General features: G+C 42.0%; 1 protein-coding gene across 1 annotated transcript; it reads right to left on the bottom strand.

Annotated features, from left to right (window-relative positions):
• Positions 1-757: 757 nt before the first annotated feature.
• Positions 758-21,314, bottom strand: olfm3a (olfactomedin 3a). Its single transcript, XM_041961585.1, is given in 7 exon segments — positions 758-1,660; positions 1,962-2,068; positions 3,134-3,353; positions 4,434-4,589; positions 5,061-5,204; positions 21,196-21,278; positions 21,281-21,314. Coding segments are annotated over 7 exon segments (1,422 nt in total). The 3' UTR covers positions 758-982.
• Positions 21,315-22,109: the final 795 nt, after the last annotated feature.

The raw sequence follows: 22,109 nt of genomic DNA, 5'->3' as shown, positions 1-22,109 counted from the left end.
AAAACTCTGAAGGCTTATTAGTACTTGCACAGTAAAAAGGTTTAGCACACTGTAAGGAGTTGTGACATGACCACAAATTTAAGCCACAAATTAAGTTCAGTTTGGTTCTTGGTGCAGCCGCGAATAATGCACCTTTGTCCTTGAGCTGTTAAAAATTGAAGCTAAGCCAGCTGAGTTTGCTACTGCTAGCCACGTCTTCAGGTCGTCTTCCGGGGAGGTGATCACATTATTGCATAGACAGGTGTGATGGGCTTTAGAGCGGGAATCATATCTTAAGGATCGGAACAGGCCCCCGGACAGCTAATTGTTTTTCCATCAGATTATGCCGGATATCAATTTTACCAGGCAAAACCATTTTAATGAAATGTACAATATTTGAATTTTAATGAAAATGCACAGATATTCTCCAATGGTTTTGTTTTATAAAAAATACAAATGTTCTTCTTCCACAGAGAGTTACATAACAGCAATATTTTACAGGCCCGTCTTTAACACAAAGGCTACTATGTTTTAGAATCAGATAGCTTTACATGGTAGCAAATTTGCAGGAGAGGTTGCCTTTAAGGTTTAAATACTTTTAAATAGACTTTTAAATAGACAAATAATGCAAACACTGTAAGCAAAACATATTTGCAACAAAAACCACCTATATAGTATAGCAAATCACTGCAGACAAAATGTGGACATTCATGCAGAAGCTATCAAAAGTCTTCAGCTAGCAGACCCAACACGGAGCAAATAAGGCATACCAGTCTGATCAGCAGCAACGGAAAAGTGTAAAAAATGTTTAACATGTTTTCCAGTAAGGTATCAAGTCACTGACGTCCATGCTCAGCTCAGCTAAGAATCCAGATCCACGAATCAGAAAAGTTCCAGTCGTGGCGAGTAACCATTGTCCATTTTTGACAAAAGACAGCGTGACTTATTAGCAGGTCCTCGTATCACAAACAATGGTGCTTTAGTTGTGACTGAAAAATTATGTTTAAGAGTCATCATCAGTTTTTATGACATGAAATAGGGTGACATTAAATATTACCTGGTGTCCATTATTCCAGGCATACAGCGCTCTCTCTCTGGCGTTGTAGTCGAGCATGGAGATATGAAAGTACTGGTTATGGAAAGGAATGTCTATGTATTCGTACGTCGACGTCTTCGTAGAGTAAGCATAGTAAACCTTTGCCCCTGACAGGTGGGAGTTGGTGATGTAGAGCGTCCCGCAGATCATGAATGATTCACCCGCGTTCCTTTTGGAGTACTCGGTGTTCCAAGTCTTCAGGACCTGCAGGGTGTCGGAGTCGATCTGGGAGATGACCACGTTTCCGGCATTTTGATTGGTCGCGTACACAACCCACATTCCCAGCTCGTCAGCCATGACATCGATGTCGGAGTAGCCCCCCCATGTATATGGGTACATGTTGTGGAAGCCGGCGAACTCCAGGGCTCGCTGGGCCAGAACGCTGCCTGTCTCGAAGCTGTACTTGACAATAATGTTGCTCTGGTACTTGTTGTAATAAAGCGATCCATTGTAGACAATGTGATTGGTTCCCTCCCATTTAAATGGGAGGCTGTAGGTTCGGGAAACCACTCCTGCTACAAAGTCTTCCATTGTTTTGTACTCACGCACAATCTTGCTGTTGGTGTAGCTGTCCATATACCAGACCTACATCAGAGGGGATGAAGAGGATTGGTAGTAAGAGGCAGCTGACCCGATAGAGCTGATAAACATGTCAACCATCAAATCTAATCCTTTTCCAGCCTCTTTTTTACAGTGATAGCCTCTAAATAATTTATATCATTCTATAAAAAAAATGCACAGCTGAAATCAAAACCCACTGCATGATGACAGTTAGTCCCATCTTCAGCTGTTCTGATATTCTACCCCCTCTGAAAACACAACACAGATATACTACTGTACACACTGCACATCCCTTGGAAAGCACTCCCCTGCTTTCATAACTCACCCTGTTGTTTCTGGTCGATGCCAGGGGATCAGTCATCCATGCCCCAAACCGGGTTCCAGATGTCTTTATTGTAGCAGGTCCAGTGATTTTCATTAATTTCCCACACGCTGTTAATAAAGAAATGCAGCGATAAGATGTGCTGTGGTGGTTTTTGTCTCTAACTACATTTCTCAAGCCAATTTCATGCCTGTGCCACCAGAGAGTGTGCCCTCTGTGCATACTAAGGTAGCACTGGCAGCGAGCTGCTTTATTTAACTTGAAGCATAATGGTGCAAATGCTGTTTGTAGCCAAAAGAAATTCAGCTTCCTCATGCCTGGCCCATATTACTTCTTTGGCTATGCCTAGACCGTGCCTATACTGACCTCCTGTGTCATCAGAATCTTTAGCTATGAGCTGACTGCTTTGGTAAACTACAGCAGATTTAATTTGAGCACAATTAGCAGTTATTTGGTCTCTATATATCTATAGTGTTCATAAAAACTGTAAGATAAAATATAAGAATTTATAAGGACTTCATTTTGTCCTCCATGTGCAGTCTTATTTAGCCAGTATAAAGAAACACATTTAATAACTGTTCAGCTTACTAATACTTCACAAAGACGACTTCACTGTAGAATTAGTGGAGGCTGTGGTTGTACCTCTAAGTCCACAATGACCCTTCTCTACCCACTCTGAGGCAATTAGACATTATATGTTACTTCCAAAAACCTTTTTTAAAAGAACATTTCACTGTTCGATGGACTAAAAGCTCTCAATACACCAAACAGTTCACAAAAACACACACATTTTTTCCTCCCTGGCAGGAGACAGAAAAGGTAAAGACACATTACTTTTTAAAGGAAAAGCATTTTGTCGAGGGGCGTGAGGGCGAAGCAACAAAGAAAAGCATTACAGCAACTGACAGCGTGCTTCTAAAAGTAACCTGCTTCATATACGCGCCTTTTAATGAACACTCTTGTTTGTGGTCTTATTCTCCAACATCAATCAGGCTACAGAGTATTGTTCTGTTCTTCAAAGCTACATTTCCCACAGCTGCTTTCTTCTGCAGCAACAAAACAACAGTATACAATGAGCACAAAAGGAGTCTCGCTATCACAGTGATATGGCACCAACAATTTATGACATCATGCAAATACTGTAATATAAACACTCGCATGCATTCACCGCTTACTTAGTTTGCCCATGCAGCTGCGCAGCCTGCTGTCCAGTCGCAGAACCCGCTGATAGAGCTCATCGTACTCATAGGCCCCAAGCTCCTCCTGGATGCCTGTCAGCACTGCCGACAGGTTCCTGATTTCCTCCTTGAACTGGGAGATGAGCGCAGCATCCATCTTGTACTGCTCCAGCACGGGGATCAACGGCTTCAGCTCGTCCATCTTGTCTTTAAGCTCCTGCAGAAGTGACAGTGACAGCGGCAGAAATGGAAAACGGGGAGAGGTGGAAGTTGGCGGATAGGTGCGACGGTCAGAGACAAACAAAATACATGAACAGATATACAGTTTGACAGAGGAGCAAGCCCTGCGAACTGATCAGGAATCACATCTCCTGCTGCTCCAGTGCTCCACGCTGACATGTGGCCAGTATTAACTATTAACTGTTATCCATGAAGCAAATAAACTCACTGTACTTATTTTAAAACCACACATTTATCTAGCATGTGTGAATATGGTGAAGTTGATGAAACATACGTCTATCCCTGTGTTTAACTCCAGCTTCCATGTGATATTCACGTTTGTTAGTGGTCAGCCTTGGCTTTATTTCTGAGGTTTCTGCCGTGCTAGCGGTTGTTCCACACAGTTATTTTTCCAACTCATTCGGTGTCTTGCAACTTGCAACACCAGAGACATTCCTGCTCCCATACCAGCTGTCCAGTGCAATCCACACAGGGCAACTGCAGCAGCAAAACAGCCTCTGAAACAAGCAGAGATGCAAGCGCTTTCTGAATTAGGAAGCCTCTGCATGTTTTGTACTGTATATATTCTTTATTTTCATGCACACCCAAAAAAACACGAATATTGGCTCCTCAGCTCTTATCCAGGCTTTTCTCAACAGCTTACTCCAAATGAAGGGAAAGGGAACCACTTGCCAGCTGGATACGGGTGTCAAAGGAAGGAATGCCGTGCCCAGTACAACACTTGCTGATGCTAAAAGAATTCAGTACACTTAGTGGCTGTATAAAAGTCAAAGAATGCTTAAATATGTAACCTGCAGGAATGGAATGGAACTGAGTTTCCTGTGTTTGAATCTGACCCTGGGCCAGTCATTCCCATCTTTATTCCAGTCTTTCTGTAGCTAAAAGATGAAAATTACACTGCTGAATCGAGCTTGGAAGCATGATTATGATGTGGATGACATTGGAGAAATCAATGCTGCATGAAAAGCATTTCAGGCATATACTATGTATTTCAGGCTAAACATCCATTGAACATCTGATAAAAAGCAGGCTATGATTAAGCAGGGCTGTGGATTACTTGGAAGTTTCTGGCCATGATGGATTTCCTGTCATCCTCAATCTGTCTGAATTTGGTCCTGAGGCCCTTCATCTGGTTCTCCATCTTCATGACATATTGGAAATCCCTCTGAGTTCGCAGGTTCAGCACCTCAATGGACTGGGACATGTTCTGCACCTAGAATAATACAAGCCATTATAAATAACAACATAAAACACTACCATTCGTAAGCTGAACATTTGATCGTACTGTATCGTATAGTATAAAGAGTATAGTACAGTATAGTTTAATTGACAAGTAGATGATGCTTTTCTCTTCTCTCCTTCTTTCCTTTCACTGCAGCTAATTGAAAGGCACTTTGATGAGTTTTCCCAGACGACCCTGCGTGTGTGCCTGAATGTGAAAAAGGCTACTGCTGAAAAAGAGCCAACGTGGCAAAGCCTAGCAGCGGCGTACCTGAGCTAAATGCACAGGGTAAAACACCTTCAAAAGTATCAGGAGCGTTACACTCCTCAAAAGGACAGTCGAGCTTATAGATTTGTTCCCCTATCGCTCTCATCTTGAACAGGAGACTGTGGGTGCTTCTGTGTGTGTGTGTGTGTGTGCTGCACTGGGGTAGTAAATATCCCTGTTATTACATGCGCTTACCTTTTCTAGTAGCTGGCGGAGCTGTCTGCTCTTGGCATCTCTGGAGCACAGGCTCTGTTCCGGTGCCACCACTGTGCAGATACAGCGTCCATCAGCATCCTGGGCTGAGCTGTATACCTGCCAGCCCTCCTTTGGGCCGATAGTCTGCGAGTCCAAACAAATACACGTACACATTAAGGCCACTGATTCCACATTTACTGCATACATTCTCTTTGGAAAGCTGTTGGCTTCAAGTAATTCCAAGCGTAGCAACACGTGCTGCTACAGATTCAATTACTCTGAAAACACTTCAGTGGACAAGAGTCCACAGTGATGAGAGTGTAGCCACACACTCCTCTCCTAAGATAATAATAATAACTGGTCCATAAATTGGATGACGGATAGATTTAGTGTGTGGACGGTTGTGAAGCACAGACATAGGTATACCACAAGGTTCAAAATTGGGTCCACTTTGCTTTATTGTTTATTAGTGGTGCTTTTACAATGAAATTAATCTGCGATGCATATTCTGAAGCCGCTATTAAGAGTATGAAATGCCTTTGTTTTTGGTGTTGTTAAGATGAACATGCACAAACACTCTGCTTTCTACTCTGACAAACCACACTAATTAGTGTCCCATCCCCAAACTAGTACATCTGATATTACTTTACCAAGACAATCCCTGTGCATGCACCTGGGTATCTGGACTGCTCACAGTTTCTCTTTTAAAGCTCATACATCTATTATTTAAGATTTGTGGGGAATCTACACTTGATGTGGCTGCCTTCACTCTAAATGACTGGAGGATGTCTGCCCCTCAGCTCAACACAAACAGCCTATAACCAACATAAACACAAGAGCAGCTTAAAAGCTTGAAAAATGGATTCTAAAAACAATCCTAACTCATTGGCCTAATGTTACACTGAACTCTTTTTCTACCTTTTGAACATAAAACTCCCTAACTGTCCCAAGTCTGGTGGTTTACTCTCATTTATTTAGTTTGTGAAGCAAGCACAGGAGTACTATGTGTGCTATGTGCTTCCCCTGCTGTGAAAAAAAACTTAAAACTGATGCACAGCTCTCAACATTTCCCACTGTTCTACTTGGGATTACAGGAATGCAATTATTAAAGGTTTTGCATGCCAATAGCTAAAACTGTTGAACACATTTCAGTCATTAAAAATAAATAAGACTTGGAATCCCAGACGGGGTTACCATCTTATCAAGTCACTTTCATTTATTACTGTTGCCAAATTCACGTCATGAAGCTCGTAAGAATCATGGTTTATGGGTTGTTTTACATCTAAAAGCAGTCAATTTCCCTTTGTTTTTCAGCAAAAATGCATGAAATGCTCGTTAAACTAGAAATGTTACATGAGCAGCAGATGCACATCCTACACATTCTGCAAGCTGACAGCGAGATGTGTCACAGAATGAAATCAATGAGGGTCTGCTGCCATTACAGGAGTAACATGGCCTTCACACCCGCTAAACCCAACTGCAGGAGTCACACTTCAGATCATACTTCAGGCCATATTTGCTCATAATTAATTGCTTGTTGATCTGAATGTCCCTTAGCTCAAGGCTAGGTAGACTTAGTCTGTATTAAAGTCCTAATAAAAATGTGCAACACATGCTGTATATACACATGATAACTACTCACTCACATCCACACTCCCACTGAATTTAACACATAGCAACACTACATAGCAACACAGGCAGTGTAAGCACACACACACACACATTTGTGAAAATGCAAGCAACATATTGCCACATTTCTTATATTCTTCAGTTCATCATTCAAAATCATGAGGTTCACATTTGTCCTGTTGGAGGGACTGGATTTCCATGGAATTTAATTCAGGCAATCATGTTTCCATCAGGATGGATCCAAATAAGTTTGACGGTCCTGTAAGTTTCATCTAGCACCACTGTGAGGTCACACTTGTAACTTATCCAATGCTTAATGCTTCATGCTTTACGACCACCACCTGGCAAACTGTGCGAAGTTCCTGTCAGCTGGGTCTTATTTTGTATTTAGTGCTAATTAGCAAACATAGCACATATTATACCTGCTAATCATCAGCATATCAACATTGTCATGATGAACATATAAGTTGCCAGCATTATACACACACACACACACACACACACACACGCTGTTCCCATCAGTCAGAGTTTACTAATATAATAAGTTTATCTAGAATATTAACAGAAAACCTCACATCATGTTTCAGATTTTTAGAAACACAGTGAAAATAACACAGACACAAAAACATAATACAGAGGTTAGCCCTCAAGTGGGCCAGGACTTTTGGATCTCTATGGTAACAACAGCCCTTCATGGGCCAAGTTTTGGTCAGCAGGACATTTCTAATTTAAAACCAGTACACAGTGTACGGGCCAGAGCTGGACCTAACTATGAACATGACAATGTTACAGTATGTGGGCCAGACCTGGACCACAGCCTTTTACTATCAGGCCAAAGGCACTGCGCCAGATCAGGCTCTTTTATGTTTGATCTTACAATATGTTGGCCAGACTCAGGCCACAGGACCGGACATATACTGGGCCAGAAGAAACATAAACATGTGGACATGTATGGGCCGGATTCATTTTGCTATCTGGGTATTGTACTTGGCACTGTAAGCGGGAGCTCAGCGTTGTATCTTGAGGGGAAATGTTGACTGGTTTCCTGTCTGTGTTACAAAGGACTGTATGACTGTAAAGCTGGATATGAAGCACCTCATGGATCCAGATAGTATCTTACACCTACATTCATTCATACATAACTGTAACTCACAGCTAATTTCTCTGACACTGACACTGTCATGCTTACTGTTGCACCTTTAGTTACTATTACGCCCGAAAGCTATGGAACACACTACCAATAGACATGAGGGAAGCCAGCTCACTTCATGTATTTTATCATTATTATTCAATGGGTTTTATGCTGGTTTGGGTTAAGCATCTCTATTTAATCTTTATTTTTGCTGTTATTATCAGGTGGGCTTTATTCTCCATCTTATTTTGAATTTATTTTCTCTCCCTGGTTTTATGTTCATTCTTTATTATTTTATGTGAAGCACTTGGTGCATGTCATTTCTGCGCTGCAGAGCACTCCGAGCTGCAGTTCTTGTCTGAAAGGTACTATACAAATAAATGAAGTGTTGCTGTGCCTGGCAAGCTTACTGTAATGGTGGCAGATTTGCCACTCAATGTTTTTTGTCACTTAAACAATGGACTTTTGATTACAGATTTCATTTAAAGTCAACCAACTGATGATCCATGTAGAAGGCGTGGACATAAACAAACAACAATGCTCTTGTATTACAGTGTGGCGCTTGTGCACCCCAGCATAAAGTACGATGAGGAAAAAAGTAAGACTAGAGACGCAATTTACTTCCACAGGTTATTACTCCTTGGCCTTGGAAGTCATGGAAGTCAAGGAAGTCATGCTAAAGCTGGGCTATTGGTACAGTTTGGTAATTAGCAAAACATGGGAGACACCACCCTCCAAACCCTTTTTTATGCAGATTATGGCTACACAGCTTCAACATGCAGAGAAATCTGAAGTGTGACAGGCCTTCTGTGCCTAGTTACGGTTGCTAGGCTACAATTAAACAATCAGTGGGTTTTAGATGAATAATGCACTGTGTAGGGTGCATTATTTTTCATAACCGCATGGCTCACAGTAGATCATCAGAGTAGAAAATAACCAGTGAAACCTAAAGACATAGACTTTGAGCATATTCAAGTGACATTGAGTACTTTTTCCTCAATTATTCATAGAACCTGTGGCCATGCACTCTCTAGCGATACAGAAATTTAGCTGACACTTCATCGAGTAACAACAGGCAAGCAAGCAAGCCCTGAGACGCTTTCGTAATCATATAAATATTCATGTGCTTTGCCACAAAAGACTCTGCTGGCACGCCGTGTCATCCACCATAATCCCAGTGGGATATCAGAAAATGTGGGGGTGACGAACAAATAGGAGAGTTGAAGAGGTGGTTATTAGGTGGGTAAGTAGCTGGGAAAAAAAGCAAAGAGGACAATGCTGACAAAGAACAAGGAAGAGGACTTGACTGTCAATTAGAGGGAAAGCGACGGAGGTGGAAGAGTGGGTATGCAGGCAGAGGTATCAGAGAAGTGCAAAGACAGCAAGCATATGATGATGAGATGAGGTGAGGGATAAACAGGGAGGCCACCGACGTGTACTGTGGAAAAAATGAAGGAAAAAAAACCCAGAGAAGTGAAACAAGATAGAGTTAGGCTGATTGATGGGTTTGGCAGCACAATCCATCTCACTGATGTTTACCCATTGATTAAAAATCACTCACTAATGCATGACAGCGCAGACATAAAGACTGGTTGTATACAAGCAATGGCGCATGACTTACTTGATTAGGCCGAAGCATGGCCGCATCTTACATGAGGAACATGTCTTACCTTGTGTAGTTCAATAACATCGTCTTTTACTTACAAAACTGTCTTGTTGATGAGGTTAATTTTTCAATATTTTCCATCTCTCTGTCTGGTAGAGAGAAGAAGATCAAGATTCAAGGCTACAGTGGTTTCACAGAGCCGCGCACCAAAGTCTAGTCATTAATCATCCTCACAAAACAGCATCCAGCAGCTCAAAGCTCTCCCAGCAGAGTTTTGCTCTCTGTGCAGGCATCACACACACACACACACACACACACACATGCACGCATAAGTGGTTACATGCAGTATCTACTGCACACACAAAAACATAACAGGTTGCCAAGACACATTCATGTTTCCTCTGTAGTTCTTATTCTTGATCTTTCTTTTTGACTCATGGCTTTGTGAAGGCTGATATACAGCAGTCATCAATATTTTGCCAGCAAAGTTGCCAACAGACAATATTTTGTGCCAGCATTCAATATGTTTACAGTCGAAACCAGAAAACAGCAGCAAGATGTATCACTCCTCCATGTTTCATCATAAAAAGGGATCCAGCGGTGCTGAGGCCATGTGTTTTCATGTTTCACATGAATTCCACTCCCAATCAGCACCGTGATGCATTAACCCTTTCTAAAAATCCAACAAGCCTATCAAACACAGCTGATCCCCTTCACAATCATTAAATCTCTCCATTTAAAAATGTGTTATGAACACATCACCCGTTAACCTCTCGTTAATTGCCTGTTTTCTGACTTTTGGAGGATTCCCACCTCCCAGCTCTTCAGCAGTACAATTCACTGGAAGGAAGCTCTGAAGTGGCTCCATGACCTCCTACTTTTAGGCACAGCGCGTAAAACCTGAGAAAATACCAGCGTGTTAGCAAATAGTGCTGAAGGCACAAGAAAACCAACACTTGTAAAATGCAATTTTGTGTAATTTAAAAAGTAAGCCCTGGAGTAACAAGCAAAAACACATCAATGCATCATGTCAATCAAGAGTTTCTGTTCACAGTGTATCAGGCTGAGGACTTCCTGCAGTTTTTAGAAGTTTCTCCTTTAAAACCATTTATAGACAAAGACGTTTCAGTGCGGCAAACATGTTATACGGTATAATATATCTTATATTGCCACTGAAACTGGCTTCTGCATGTTTATTAAATTAAATTCAATTACTATTTAACTAACCTTCTTATTTGCATCCTTTAAACTCATGAGGACTACTTTGACCATGAATAGTTTTTTGAGAATTATCCTGTGCTCTGTATTCCAGAAACAAACATATTACCCATGGAGACACTTTAGAATATAATATATATTCTATGACAGTTTCACTAAAATACAACCCTACAATCTTCAGTCAGGTGTGATTATTCACTTTATGGTACCCGCCCAGCATGCCACAGAGTCCTCTAACATTGGCCTTTTATTTGAAAGACAGGCCTCTATTATTGAATGATCTAATACGACTTACAGACTCAAAGATTATCAGACAGTCCAGTAGCCAGTAATAACGCATGATCATGACTTTATCACGATTATTGCTGCGCACAAGGTCGGTCTCATTTCTAGTGTCTATTAATGCTGCACTTTTACGAGGCGACCTGATTGAACTGTGAATCAGCCCTCAAACTTCTCATGCTTCAGTGAAGTCATGAGAGACATTTACAGTACTGAGTATTATGACGCATCGGTCATATGTCCAAAGTATAACCAGATGACAGGAAAGGAATGGAGGTATTAGTGGCATAACACAGTGTGAACTGCTCCGTTTAATACATATTATCTTGTGGCTGTTGTTTTGTGTTAGTCCAATTTGTTTTAGTGCTTGACTTAGCCTTAAAGCTAAAAGCTGCCATACTGATTAGGTGCTTTTTGAAACCGTGTAAATATATTTATTTACTTGACTCCTAGAAAACTGCCTCTGTTGTGGTTGTACTCACAATAGAGGATAGCTTTCATAGACACACTGGCAGCATGGTTCTATGGGTGTCAGGTGGTTCATCAGACCACCAATTCGGTCCAGACTAAAATATCTCAATAACTATTGGATGGATTGCCGTGATAGTTGTGATCCCCAGAAGAAGAATTCCACTGACTTTACCTCTGGTGCCACAATGAATTTGACATTTTCAGTGTAATGTCTCAACATCTATAAGAGATCACCATGAAATGTGGTTCAGACATGTACGGTGCACAGCGGATGAATCTTCATTGACTTTGGTGACCCCCCTGTCTTGTAGTGGCACCAGCAGGTCAATGTTTTCAAATTCCTGCATTTTCTTAATGGATCGGAAACGTTACAAGGTTGACGTTTGTGGTTTGGAGCAAATTCCCTCAACAACCAGTGGACGCATGTTAGCACTGTCATTGTGAGCATGTTTGCATGTCAGCAGCTCATATTCAAGTGCCCTAGATCATCGGGTGAGCCTGGGCAGCAAATTGTCAAAAGTGTGCTTGGCATGTCCTCGATTGAGCCCTCAGTCTTGTTTTCACATTTGTTTACTACTAAAATTTCTGGAACCATTTGGAAAAAAAAAAGATTCCACACTGTCAGTAAGTAAGACGTTCATTTGAAAATAGTAGAGATGTGTGTTAGCAATAGAATCGGTCAAGTGATAAAACCTATTCTCTTGCCACTTGTCAAGAAAATGATGTTTGTAGACTTCCATCACAAATGGTCAGTCACGTCCGCTGTCTGTGTTCAGCTGGACAACGTTGTCAGCTCCCAGCTGGCCTGCTGCACAGAGGTGGGCCTGACTTTGGAAATCATGGATCACTCAGTTCAAACATGCAAAGTCAACAGTGCACCTACGAAGCACAAACAATAATGGTAATGAATTCCTCCTTGTGGAGGCTATGATTCATGCTCGTCACAGCAGACAGGTATCCTGCCAATTACACACCTAATTGAATCCATTTTCTGTTTAATATTCTGTCATCAACGTGTATTTTACTTTGGCTACTTTACATTTACCATTAACTTTGTCCTCATCAACCTTTTTGTGCGACTGAGGGAAAGACGTAGGGGGTTGATGAGGGGGTGAAAGTGAATGGATAGGTTAATATGGGTAATATGGGTAATATGGTTAGGATTGAGTTAGTAAATGATGTCAAGGAGAGTTACCCGCTGTCATCAGATCTGAATCACTTCCTGTGCCCTCACCCGTGTCCGTGAGCAATTTACAATTAGAGTTCTAAAAACACTGCTGAATGGGGAGGGATATTAGCTTGTGTTGCATCCTGCTTTATTTTTTTCATGCATGTTATTCAGTTCCAATGAAAATTATGTTTGGTCTGTCTTCGTGTTGTTTTGCCCTTCATTTTTTCATGTTATCATCAATTTTTGATGAATTAGCAGGTTTTAATCTGTGGATATTCCAAAATGACTCGCTTCGTATTCTTCTACTAACAGCTTCTACATCAGTAATTTTCCCTACACTCAAATAACATTTCTTTAATTTCAAAGCACTTATAATTTGATACAAGATATTTTGCTGCTCTTTGCACCCTTGCATGCAAAGCCAGTTGAACTCTAGCAGAGGAACAATAGTGCTCAGTGGATCTGTTTTAACCATTAGACACTCATCTCAGCTCAAATACTGCACTGTAGCCGACTGTCTGCGCTGTAAACTGTCTCCCCTCTGATGAGTATAGCCTTGGTCTCTTGATCTAATTTCTTCTTCCAGTCTCATTATGGCTGATTCCATTCACTAAGCTGCAGTGATGTTTCTGGGCAAGACGGGACAAGAGGTGAAGTGACTTTACTGGCAAACCAGGCGGTCATGCACAAGTGGTCAAACAGAGGAGGCAACAAGTGGACACAAACAGTCTAAGTAGCCAAATTCTTCTGGGACAATAGGAGGGGATAAGGTGACAGATTGGAAATATCTCTCAAATGTCACACATGTCTTTACTACACTAGTGGTTATCTGTGTCTGTTACGTAGCAGGAGATTTGTATTGTCAATTAAGTGCTTTTCACTGTGCTGACATCTCACTTACATCATTTCTTTAGCTCTTTATAGCAGTTAGCAGACAACATGACAGACTATAAATTTCTTAGGAGTTTGTCCTGGATCTACTCTGGCTTGCGATGCGTTCTTTAAACTTGTATTAGCAGGTTAAAATTAGCACTGTGTGATATTAAAAATAAAAAACAGTCCTATTCATAAATGTCGGAACAAATCCAGGTGCCAGATATGCCAATAAGGCTAGATCTCATATCACAGCAATGGTGCCATCCCGCCTGCCACCAGACAGAGACCTAAACAGATGCTATCTATCCAGTCATCTATCAACCTGTCCAAACAAAAACCCACCAGGGTATTGGAGGCAAGTGAAGTGGAATGTGCATGTCAGTGCGGTAACTGATGATCATGTTGCTTAAATGAGTTAACATTTTAGCTCTAATGGCAGGGGAAGATGAACTTGCATGTGCAGCCAGCTCTGCAACCTGAGACTGATGCCAACGCCTAAGACAGCAATGACAAACGGTAACACCCCTAAACACAGCGGCAGCAGCAATCCTGGCAGCTAATCCTGAGACCTAAAAGGTTCCAGTGTACTGACACAGACATGCAGCATGCTATGGAGGGAGGAGAAGGGAAAAGACACAGCGAAAAAAGAAAGCCATCTTTCCCCTCAGATGTGACTGTGATGAAAGGCGTGCAGGGAGATTAATTTCCAGGAGGCGTGCCACCTTCTTGCCTTTTTTGACCCCAGCGCGGAGAAGATTGAATAGATAATTCTGCAGCAGCTCGGCACATTCTGCCCCTGCCAGGCTCTGAATGAGCTGCAGCATTATCTTGTTCACACCCTCGTGCCTCTTCTCCAGGGTGCGCTTCAATGAGTTTTCTGCCTGAACAAGACGACATGTCAGTCATAAGCACCATGGAGGATGATAATGAAACAGTCATCAAACATTATCGGTGGAGTAAAACCAGTGGACAGCTGCGGGCCACACTGTATGGCACATGCATGCATAAGCAGAATACTGAGCTGCTGTGACAGCGTTGTGACGTAAAGCTGTGTCTCGCTATGAAGAAATAAAATCAGGTTGAGGATGTCTCAAGCGACAATGGGTACCTTTGTTCTTTTATTCATCCGAGTGTCCACACTTAACACCAGAATGCTAAAATGGACTAAATCAATGTAGCCAACATTAAAGCTGGTGTATTTCAGAAAAATTTAAGCACTCTCATCTTAAGAATGCGTCTTTGGAGGTACGTTTTACCCGAGGAGGGCCTGTAATTGGATTTTTTGCTTATTATATTGATAATTCTAGTGGAGCAGTCTGCCGAGATGAGAACCCTTCTTTAATTGATCAAATCAAGTCTGTGTCATCAACATGCACATGTCTCTGCAGCCTTTCAGTGTAAGTGTTTGCAAAGTTAAAGCATGCTCATTAGGACCGCATAAGACATTCTCAACAGTTTTCCAATCGTGGAAAAGGACAGTCCTGCCATATTAATGCCACAGAATCTGCAGACTTCTTACAAACTGTTGCAGCAAAGTAGCTCACCTGATTATTTCTTGCTCTTCAGCAACCTTTAAATTTTCTCCTAATTATGCTCCACATCGGTATCAGGATGTTCAGATACTGAAGCTGAAGAAAAAGACTCTCCACTTCAGCCTCCATTCTGATGTGACGCAGAAGAATGTGCCAAAGACAAGATTATGCATAACTCAAGGATGTATGTGTTGACATTGGTTTGGAGTCAGCCGGGCAATACGCAGTAATTGAAATTATGGGATCGACTCGGATAAAACTAATAACCTCAGAATACCGCTTTAAACTCTGAGATGCCATCACATTAGTATGGTCAGCTCATTCTAGGAGCTTCTTTGAAGTTATACTGCAATTTATTTGCTGTAACTACTTTCCTTAAACTTCCTTCCTAGTGAGTTTCGCTTTCTTAGAATGCCTTTCAGCAACTTCGAGAGAATGGGCCTAAACTTGCTTCAAATAAAAGCAGAATATATGGGCATGTAATGTAAATATACAGTAGTTAGCTGGTTCACTAGCTTGTGGACATTTTCATCTAGATGAAGAAATTCAGAGCTGTAGTCAACCAGGGGAAGTTTGGTCGACTGAAATTGTACCCATCGATTGTTTTTTGATTCTGCATGTTATCTCTAGATGGACTAAAATGCATTACTCTGACTCTGATGCAGCCGCCTCGCTCTTATACATGCACAGCAAACCTGAACTCATCTATCTATCTGCCTATACCGACAGAGCTGCATGTGACAACGTTGAATCAGCTGGACCGGACATTAGCTGGACTTTACTGCACCACCCTATCAGAGCTTGCCATTTTGTAAAGACAAACTGCGTATCTGTTTCTGTTTTTGTTCTTTTCTATTCTCTTGTCTGCTCTGGTGGCTGCTCGCCGGTTGGTTGCAGCTACCTGACCAGTGCATGACTTGGACGTGGACTCTGATGATGATGCATGGTGCAGCCCCCAAAAGGATGGTGAGAACATCAAATCAAATCATTGCGCTCCCTCCCCCTTAAAAAAAGCACAACAGAGGGACAGGACAGGATGGCAGTCAGTCCTCTGGGACTGGGGCAGGGCAGGAGTGCAATCCACTCCCGTGGCATCTCTGCGGAACAGCGATTGTCCAATCACAGCCTAGCAACCATACTAGGCACGGCAGGTGTTGAAACAGTTTGCATGGGGCTGCACTAAGTTTCATACTTCAAGAGGGTGGAGGAATCAAACACACAAGAGTAAAAATGTTTATCTGCTCAAACGTGGGCTGCAATTGCTAGAATGCCGGACTTATTATCTTACTGCCTCCAATAGTAACTGAGCACTAACTACCAAAGCCAAGGAGCACATCATTAATTAACTGTATTTGTAGCTCAGTTCACGAGCAGCACATCCACTGTGTGCTATCACCTCGCCGTGTGGAAGCTGGTCCTGGACGCTGGAGGAGTTCAGGCGGCTCCAATGTTTTTCGAGCGTTAAGCAACACAACCCCTGTACCATTAAAAATGAAACCATACTGTTTAAAAATACAAGTATGTCAGCCAAGCGGCCAAACAGGGTTATGTTAGATTCTAGCCATGCTGTCATTTCAACTGTGCAAGAATGGAAAGCTTAGCAACACTAACTTGGGGCAAAAGGAAAAAAAAAACCTTTCAGTAGACCAAAATACAGAACAGACACACAGCAATTCATTCTAAGTTACCTCAGTCTTGGGTAACTCATACAAAACTCCAACTAAATCTACTCCAGTACCTCAACATCAGTCTAAATCTGTCTCTCTGTTTAAAGCTACTTAATAAGTTATATTACATTTTATCTTTGCTGGTAAGAAATTAACAAGCACAGCCTATAATCGTCTCACTGGTTGATTGAGTACAGTATAAATTTATTGAGGCCACAAATGTCTTCCATTCCTCTCAAGCCCAGCCGCTCAGCTCTCATCCACTGATACGCGTCTGATATGGAGACCGCTCAGGCTGTAATTAGAGTAATCAGAGGGAGAGGGCCGTAACTATGCCCCTGGTAGTTTCAACATCATGTCTCAACTCCTGTAATTATGCTTACACTATTATTAACTGAGATGCATTCACCCAGAGGACCTCAAAACAAGGGAAAGTCACTTTAGAGAGTCGTAAAAACACTGTGATTTCAAGCATTTCATCGATGTATTATTATTACCTTATTGATTTCTTTTTGGAGTTATTAATATGGACTAGAAACCAGAAAAGTGCAAAACAGTCCAAAGAAAGGAGTTAGACGTCTTTCTGCTAATCAGCAGAATGAATTTATTTGTCTGACAAAAAAAAAAGCTCAGTTGACTCATGCAGGTTCACACAGTGTAACATCTCTCTGAGTCTGAGCAGAAAGCGCGTGCATTTACCCTGCTGCTCGGAATCAATCACATCCATCACCAGTGGACTTACTTTCTTTATCCCTCCCCGCTTCAAACATGGAACATGCATCGTCACAACTAATGCCTTTGCTGGCAGTCGTGTGCTTTGTTTGTGCTGACACATATATAGTTAGAGGGTGTCATCTTTAATTTGGCCCCTGGGGGGAAACAGTGATTTGAAACCTCCAGCATTGTTTTTTCTATCATTGTTTAATGGCTGTGTGCATGTGTAGGTGTGTCCCCACAGCATCTCTCATCTTTTTAATATGGCATCTGTGCCAGACAAATGTTCCTACCAAGCCGGAGCGCATCAGCCACATAAATGCTAATGAAAAGGGATTTCAAACAAGCAAAAAAAAAAAAAAACTAAACGAAAAAAACCCCGACATCAGCGCCTGGCAGACGACCCCTTCAGCTCCACAACACACAATAACTTCAAAGAATGCCTTTATGATTAATGATCAACAGGATGTCGTAGCAGTGAGAGGATGGAGCGTTTTCTCTGCAGGATTTCCCCTTTGCACAACCTTTGCAGCTGTGAACACATTTCATATTTTTCCTGTGTGATCAAATCAGTCACGATCCAAACCGGACACCTTTCAACAGAGGCCGAGGTTGAAAACTCTTACTCCGTAGTGGATTGGACTGTGTGTGTGAGGGTGATTGCACGTGTGGGTGTGTACATGCCGCTCTGCCGCCTACTTACAGCGGCTGACTCGGAGGGCAAGTGCCTACACAAAGATCCATCCCACTGGTGCTGTAACCAAATCCCCAAGGCAACTGCTAATAAACATCCACATTATTCACAGTTCCTCTAGTTTTGTTCAATGCAGCCATGCACATCATTGATTGTTTTTTCCACCAAGGTGCAAGCGTTAAGAAGAATTTAGGTTTATGATGTACTCTCAGAGAAGGCACAATAGTTTGCTGACCACATTAGTACAAATCCCAGGGAGCACTGTTTAGGCTCAAAACCCATGTCCTTGTTAGTTTTAGCAAGCAAAGTCCCTCAATCTGCTGCTCATTTCATCTGTAAAGAACACGTTCAGTTACAGGAGTCATGAATGCTAGTGCAGCTGGAATGAGCACACTCATGTGGAGATACTGTGATAGTGGAGGTGCTGTGCTGCACTGACATGCAAAAAAAAAAATCTTAGCCTGTTTAATACTGGCATTACCACATCATAAATGGAGTTATGTAGAAGGGCAATGTTGAAAAAAAGATGATATATAACATATATTAAATCAATGTGATTAAACTTAAAATCTCAAAATGGATTTTCAGACAAAATTGAAGCCATTAGGCGTGATGACTGAGGAAAGATATGTCTTCTGAATCTAAAGTGGGCTGCTGAATTCTGGCACCGGCATGACGTCAGACTCCTGAAGTCTATTAAGTCTCTCTTTCTCCTCCAATCAATATGTCCTCCAGGTGCAGCATATAATGTGTAATCATAAAACACAAATTCCAGCCATCATTTTGATCATGATGAGAGTAACGCAGTGCTGTTAGCAGCCACTGTGTAATTACCAGGCTGGCACAGACCATAAGGGAAAACTACGCTATGCAAATATTTCATTTTCTCACAAAGGCTCCTTAGGGATCGATTGTGTACACTGCAGAGGTATAATATCTGCTTAACCGGATGCCACACCACGACAAAGGGAGAATCCAAACATTAGCCCAAGCTTTAGCCACCTCATCCACAGCAGATCTGGATCGTAACAGGTCATTTTAAAGCTGCCAAACTGAACCTGTGAGGGAAAAAAACAAGGCAGCATTAAATGCCAAGAGGCAGAGGCTGCCACCTCTTGCAAAAATGAACAAAGCCTTGTGTACGCGGTCTGACAGCCTGTGAGTGACAGCTTAATAATTTGCAGCTTAGTGTAATACCATAAAAGGTTTGCCTTCCCAGATCATTTTTAAACACTGAAGCCGAAAGGTCTTTGGGGCCGTGCTAGCCATATTTGCATGCAGCTCCTGCTCCGGCAATATCTCATATTGCTCAATGGGTATTCACTGATTTCATCACAAACAGATGAAAGAAGCTGAATTGAATGATGGTCGTCAGAGATAACCAGAGGTAACAGTGCAGAAACACATTTCTAAAAATAAAGAGAGTGACACAGATACCCAGAGCTCTCTGTTAATGCTATAGTGGAAACCTGTAGACTGGGGATGCATAGGGCTGCCATCATTATTTTCATTGTTGGTTAATCTATCCAGTTTTTTTCAATTAAATCCTCAACCTGTAAGATCTTCAAAATAACAAAACTGAAGGCATCCAATTGCTTTTCTGTACAGCCACCCACCAGTCAAAAAATAAAGGCTTTCGAAATCATATGAAAGTAATGCAGCACGTCCTCACATTTGAGGAGCTGCACTGTAACTAGGAAAGATCTGCCATTTCCACAGGATAACCGACACAAAGGAACTGATTAGAAAAGTTGCCATCAGTTCATTTTCTAATTGATTAATTGCTTGAAGGCAAGGAGAGGGCCAAGGATCTCATCCCTATGAATAAGCACTATCTGCCATTCAGTGTTCCCTCATCAGCATCTGTTCAAAAGGTTTAGAGAGCTGCATATGAAATAACATCTCTTTTTCCGCGGGCTACTGCATAGCCGGAGAGCTTGTGTTGTGAAGTTTCAGCAGCAGAGGGTGGACATCTCTACACCCTTGCCACCATGAGACCCTGAGCCCTGAGCAGCACATTGATTTATCCATTAATCATGGGGGACATTGACTTGTCAGCTTCAGTCACGGTTATTTCATCTTTCCCTTAATACAAAACTGCCCATGCAATTCCATTTCCCTCAAATCTGCTTCAGGTTAAGCACAAAGATAAACCCGATACAGACAGAAACAGCAGCGTAGCATTACATTAAGACAGGAGGGAGCCAGGATGAAGAGGTAATGCCACACACAGGCTCCTGCTGGACTATCAGCTGGATGAGGCACAAGTGGGAGCATCTTTAGGTCTAAAGCATCGCCATGAATTAGGCAGAAAACAATCAATAGCTTATTCTGAAATGCTTGTGTTGCCTAATGCACTTGCCCTCACAATTGCAGTCTAATCAATTTAGCTTCCAAACAGAAGAAGATCCACAAGTGGGCGAGATGGCTGAATAATAAAAGGTGATTAGTCACAGAAGAAACTGTTCAGCATGAACCCAATGCAACTAACGCAGTACTCTGCAGATGCTGGGTCGATGTTCTGCTCATTGTATGACTGATACAGTACTTTACTTTTTTTTTTTCTTAGAAATCTGGTGCGCAAGTGCTGCGTTAAAAATGTGCCAGTTCAAGGTTTTCTTGCTTATCGGATGAACATATTCCCGATGAAACAACATTGAAATACTTAGAGGAAACAATAGGGTCTATTTGTAAATTCGTCCTACACATAATCTGCTAACAGTATTGCATTTTCAAAAAGTCCGAAGTTTTAAAATTGAATCACGCTACTTGTTTCGCAGCACCTTGGTGGAGGAGGGCTGCAGGCATGCTGATTACTCACACTTTAAAATAATAATTAGAGAAATGTGTGCAGCTAGGTGCATCAAACTCACACCGAAGTGTAGTGCAATACGTGTTTTTGTTATGTCTCTTAAATCGTGCCTAACCAGCTTTATGTTGCTGCTGTTTTAAAAGGCAGCATTAAATTGTGTGACTTTTGAGTGAAGTTTGGCGTGACAGTCTCAATAAAAAAAACTACCACGTATCGGGGTTGCTGTACAGAAACTATAACCAGTATAGTCTAATAAAGCTCTTAATTCTATCATTTATGTGACATGAAACAAGTGGCAGCATCGGACAAGAACAGGAAGAAAGAAACTCACCATGGAGGGATATAATCCGAAGATGGTGAGGGAGAGGACGGGGTACAGAACGCTCAACAGGACCCGCATGCTTACGGGCTCCGGCAGTCACTTTTCTCCAAGGTGCAGTCCTTTACCATAGAGCTCCTGAGCCGCCGTTCACCTCAGCCAGCTTTCTACTGCTGTCGAGCCGCAGGGGGAGCGCTCCGACGGCGGCTCAGCGACCACACGTTCAACGGCATCACACCCACCGCCGCCCGGTGCTCCGACTGAAGGCAGCGCAGGAAAAAAGTTTTGAGCGAGGGGGCAATATTCAGATATTTCATCTCCAGCAGACTGCAGGGGAGGCGCACCAAGGATGTGACATCACTTGGTGGCTTTAGGGGGCTATCTATCTATCTATCTGTCTATCTATCTATCTATCTATCTATCTATCTATCTATCTATCTATCTATCTATCTATCTATCTATCAGGATTTTTATGACCTTCTTATTCACCTTCAGATTTTGTCTATTTAAGAAAAGAGTTTTGTTTATGTCAGTGCCCACCCTTAGTTAGCCTACTATCACTCTGCACACCCCTGCAAAAAACTAGTGAGTGTGTGTGTGTGTGTGTGTGTGTGGCCATGCATTACTCATGCTGTGGGGACATAAATCTGTTTACACAGTCACATTGTGAAATCTATCAAATCAATGCATTTTAGGGTGAGGACTTCAGTCTCCAGGAAATGAATGTAAGTCTATGTAATGTCCCCAAAAGTGATGGAAACCTAACGTATATGTGTGTGTTATTATGCATGTTGTGGGGACATAAATCTGTTTACACAGTGAAATTGTGGCGACTTGCCTTCCTTATGGGGACTAAATGCAAGTCCCCATAACATAAATCATTAAATTTCACGGTGAAGACTTGGGTTATGGTTAGGGGAGGTCTC

This window comes from Chelmon rostratus, chromosome 20 (genome assembly GCF_017976325.1).
Source record: "Chelmon rostratus isolate fCheRos1 chromosome 20, fCheRos1.pri, whole genome shotgun sequence".
NCBI lineage: Eukaryota > Metazoa > Chordata > Actinopteri > Chaetodontiformes > Chaetodontidae > Chelmon > Chelmon rostratus.
The sequence above is the reverse complement of the archived record's forward strand: the minus strand, read 5'-3'. Positions and strand labels throughout refer to the sequence as shown.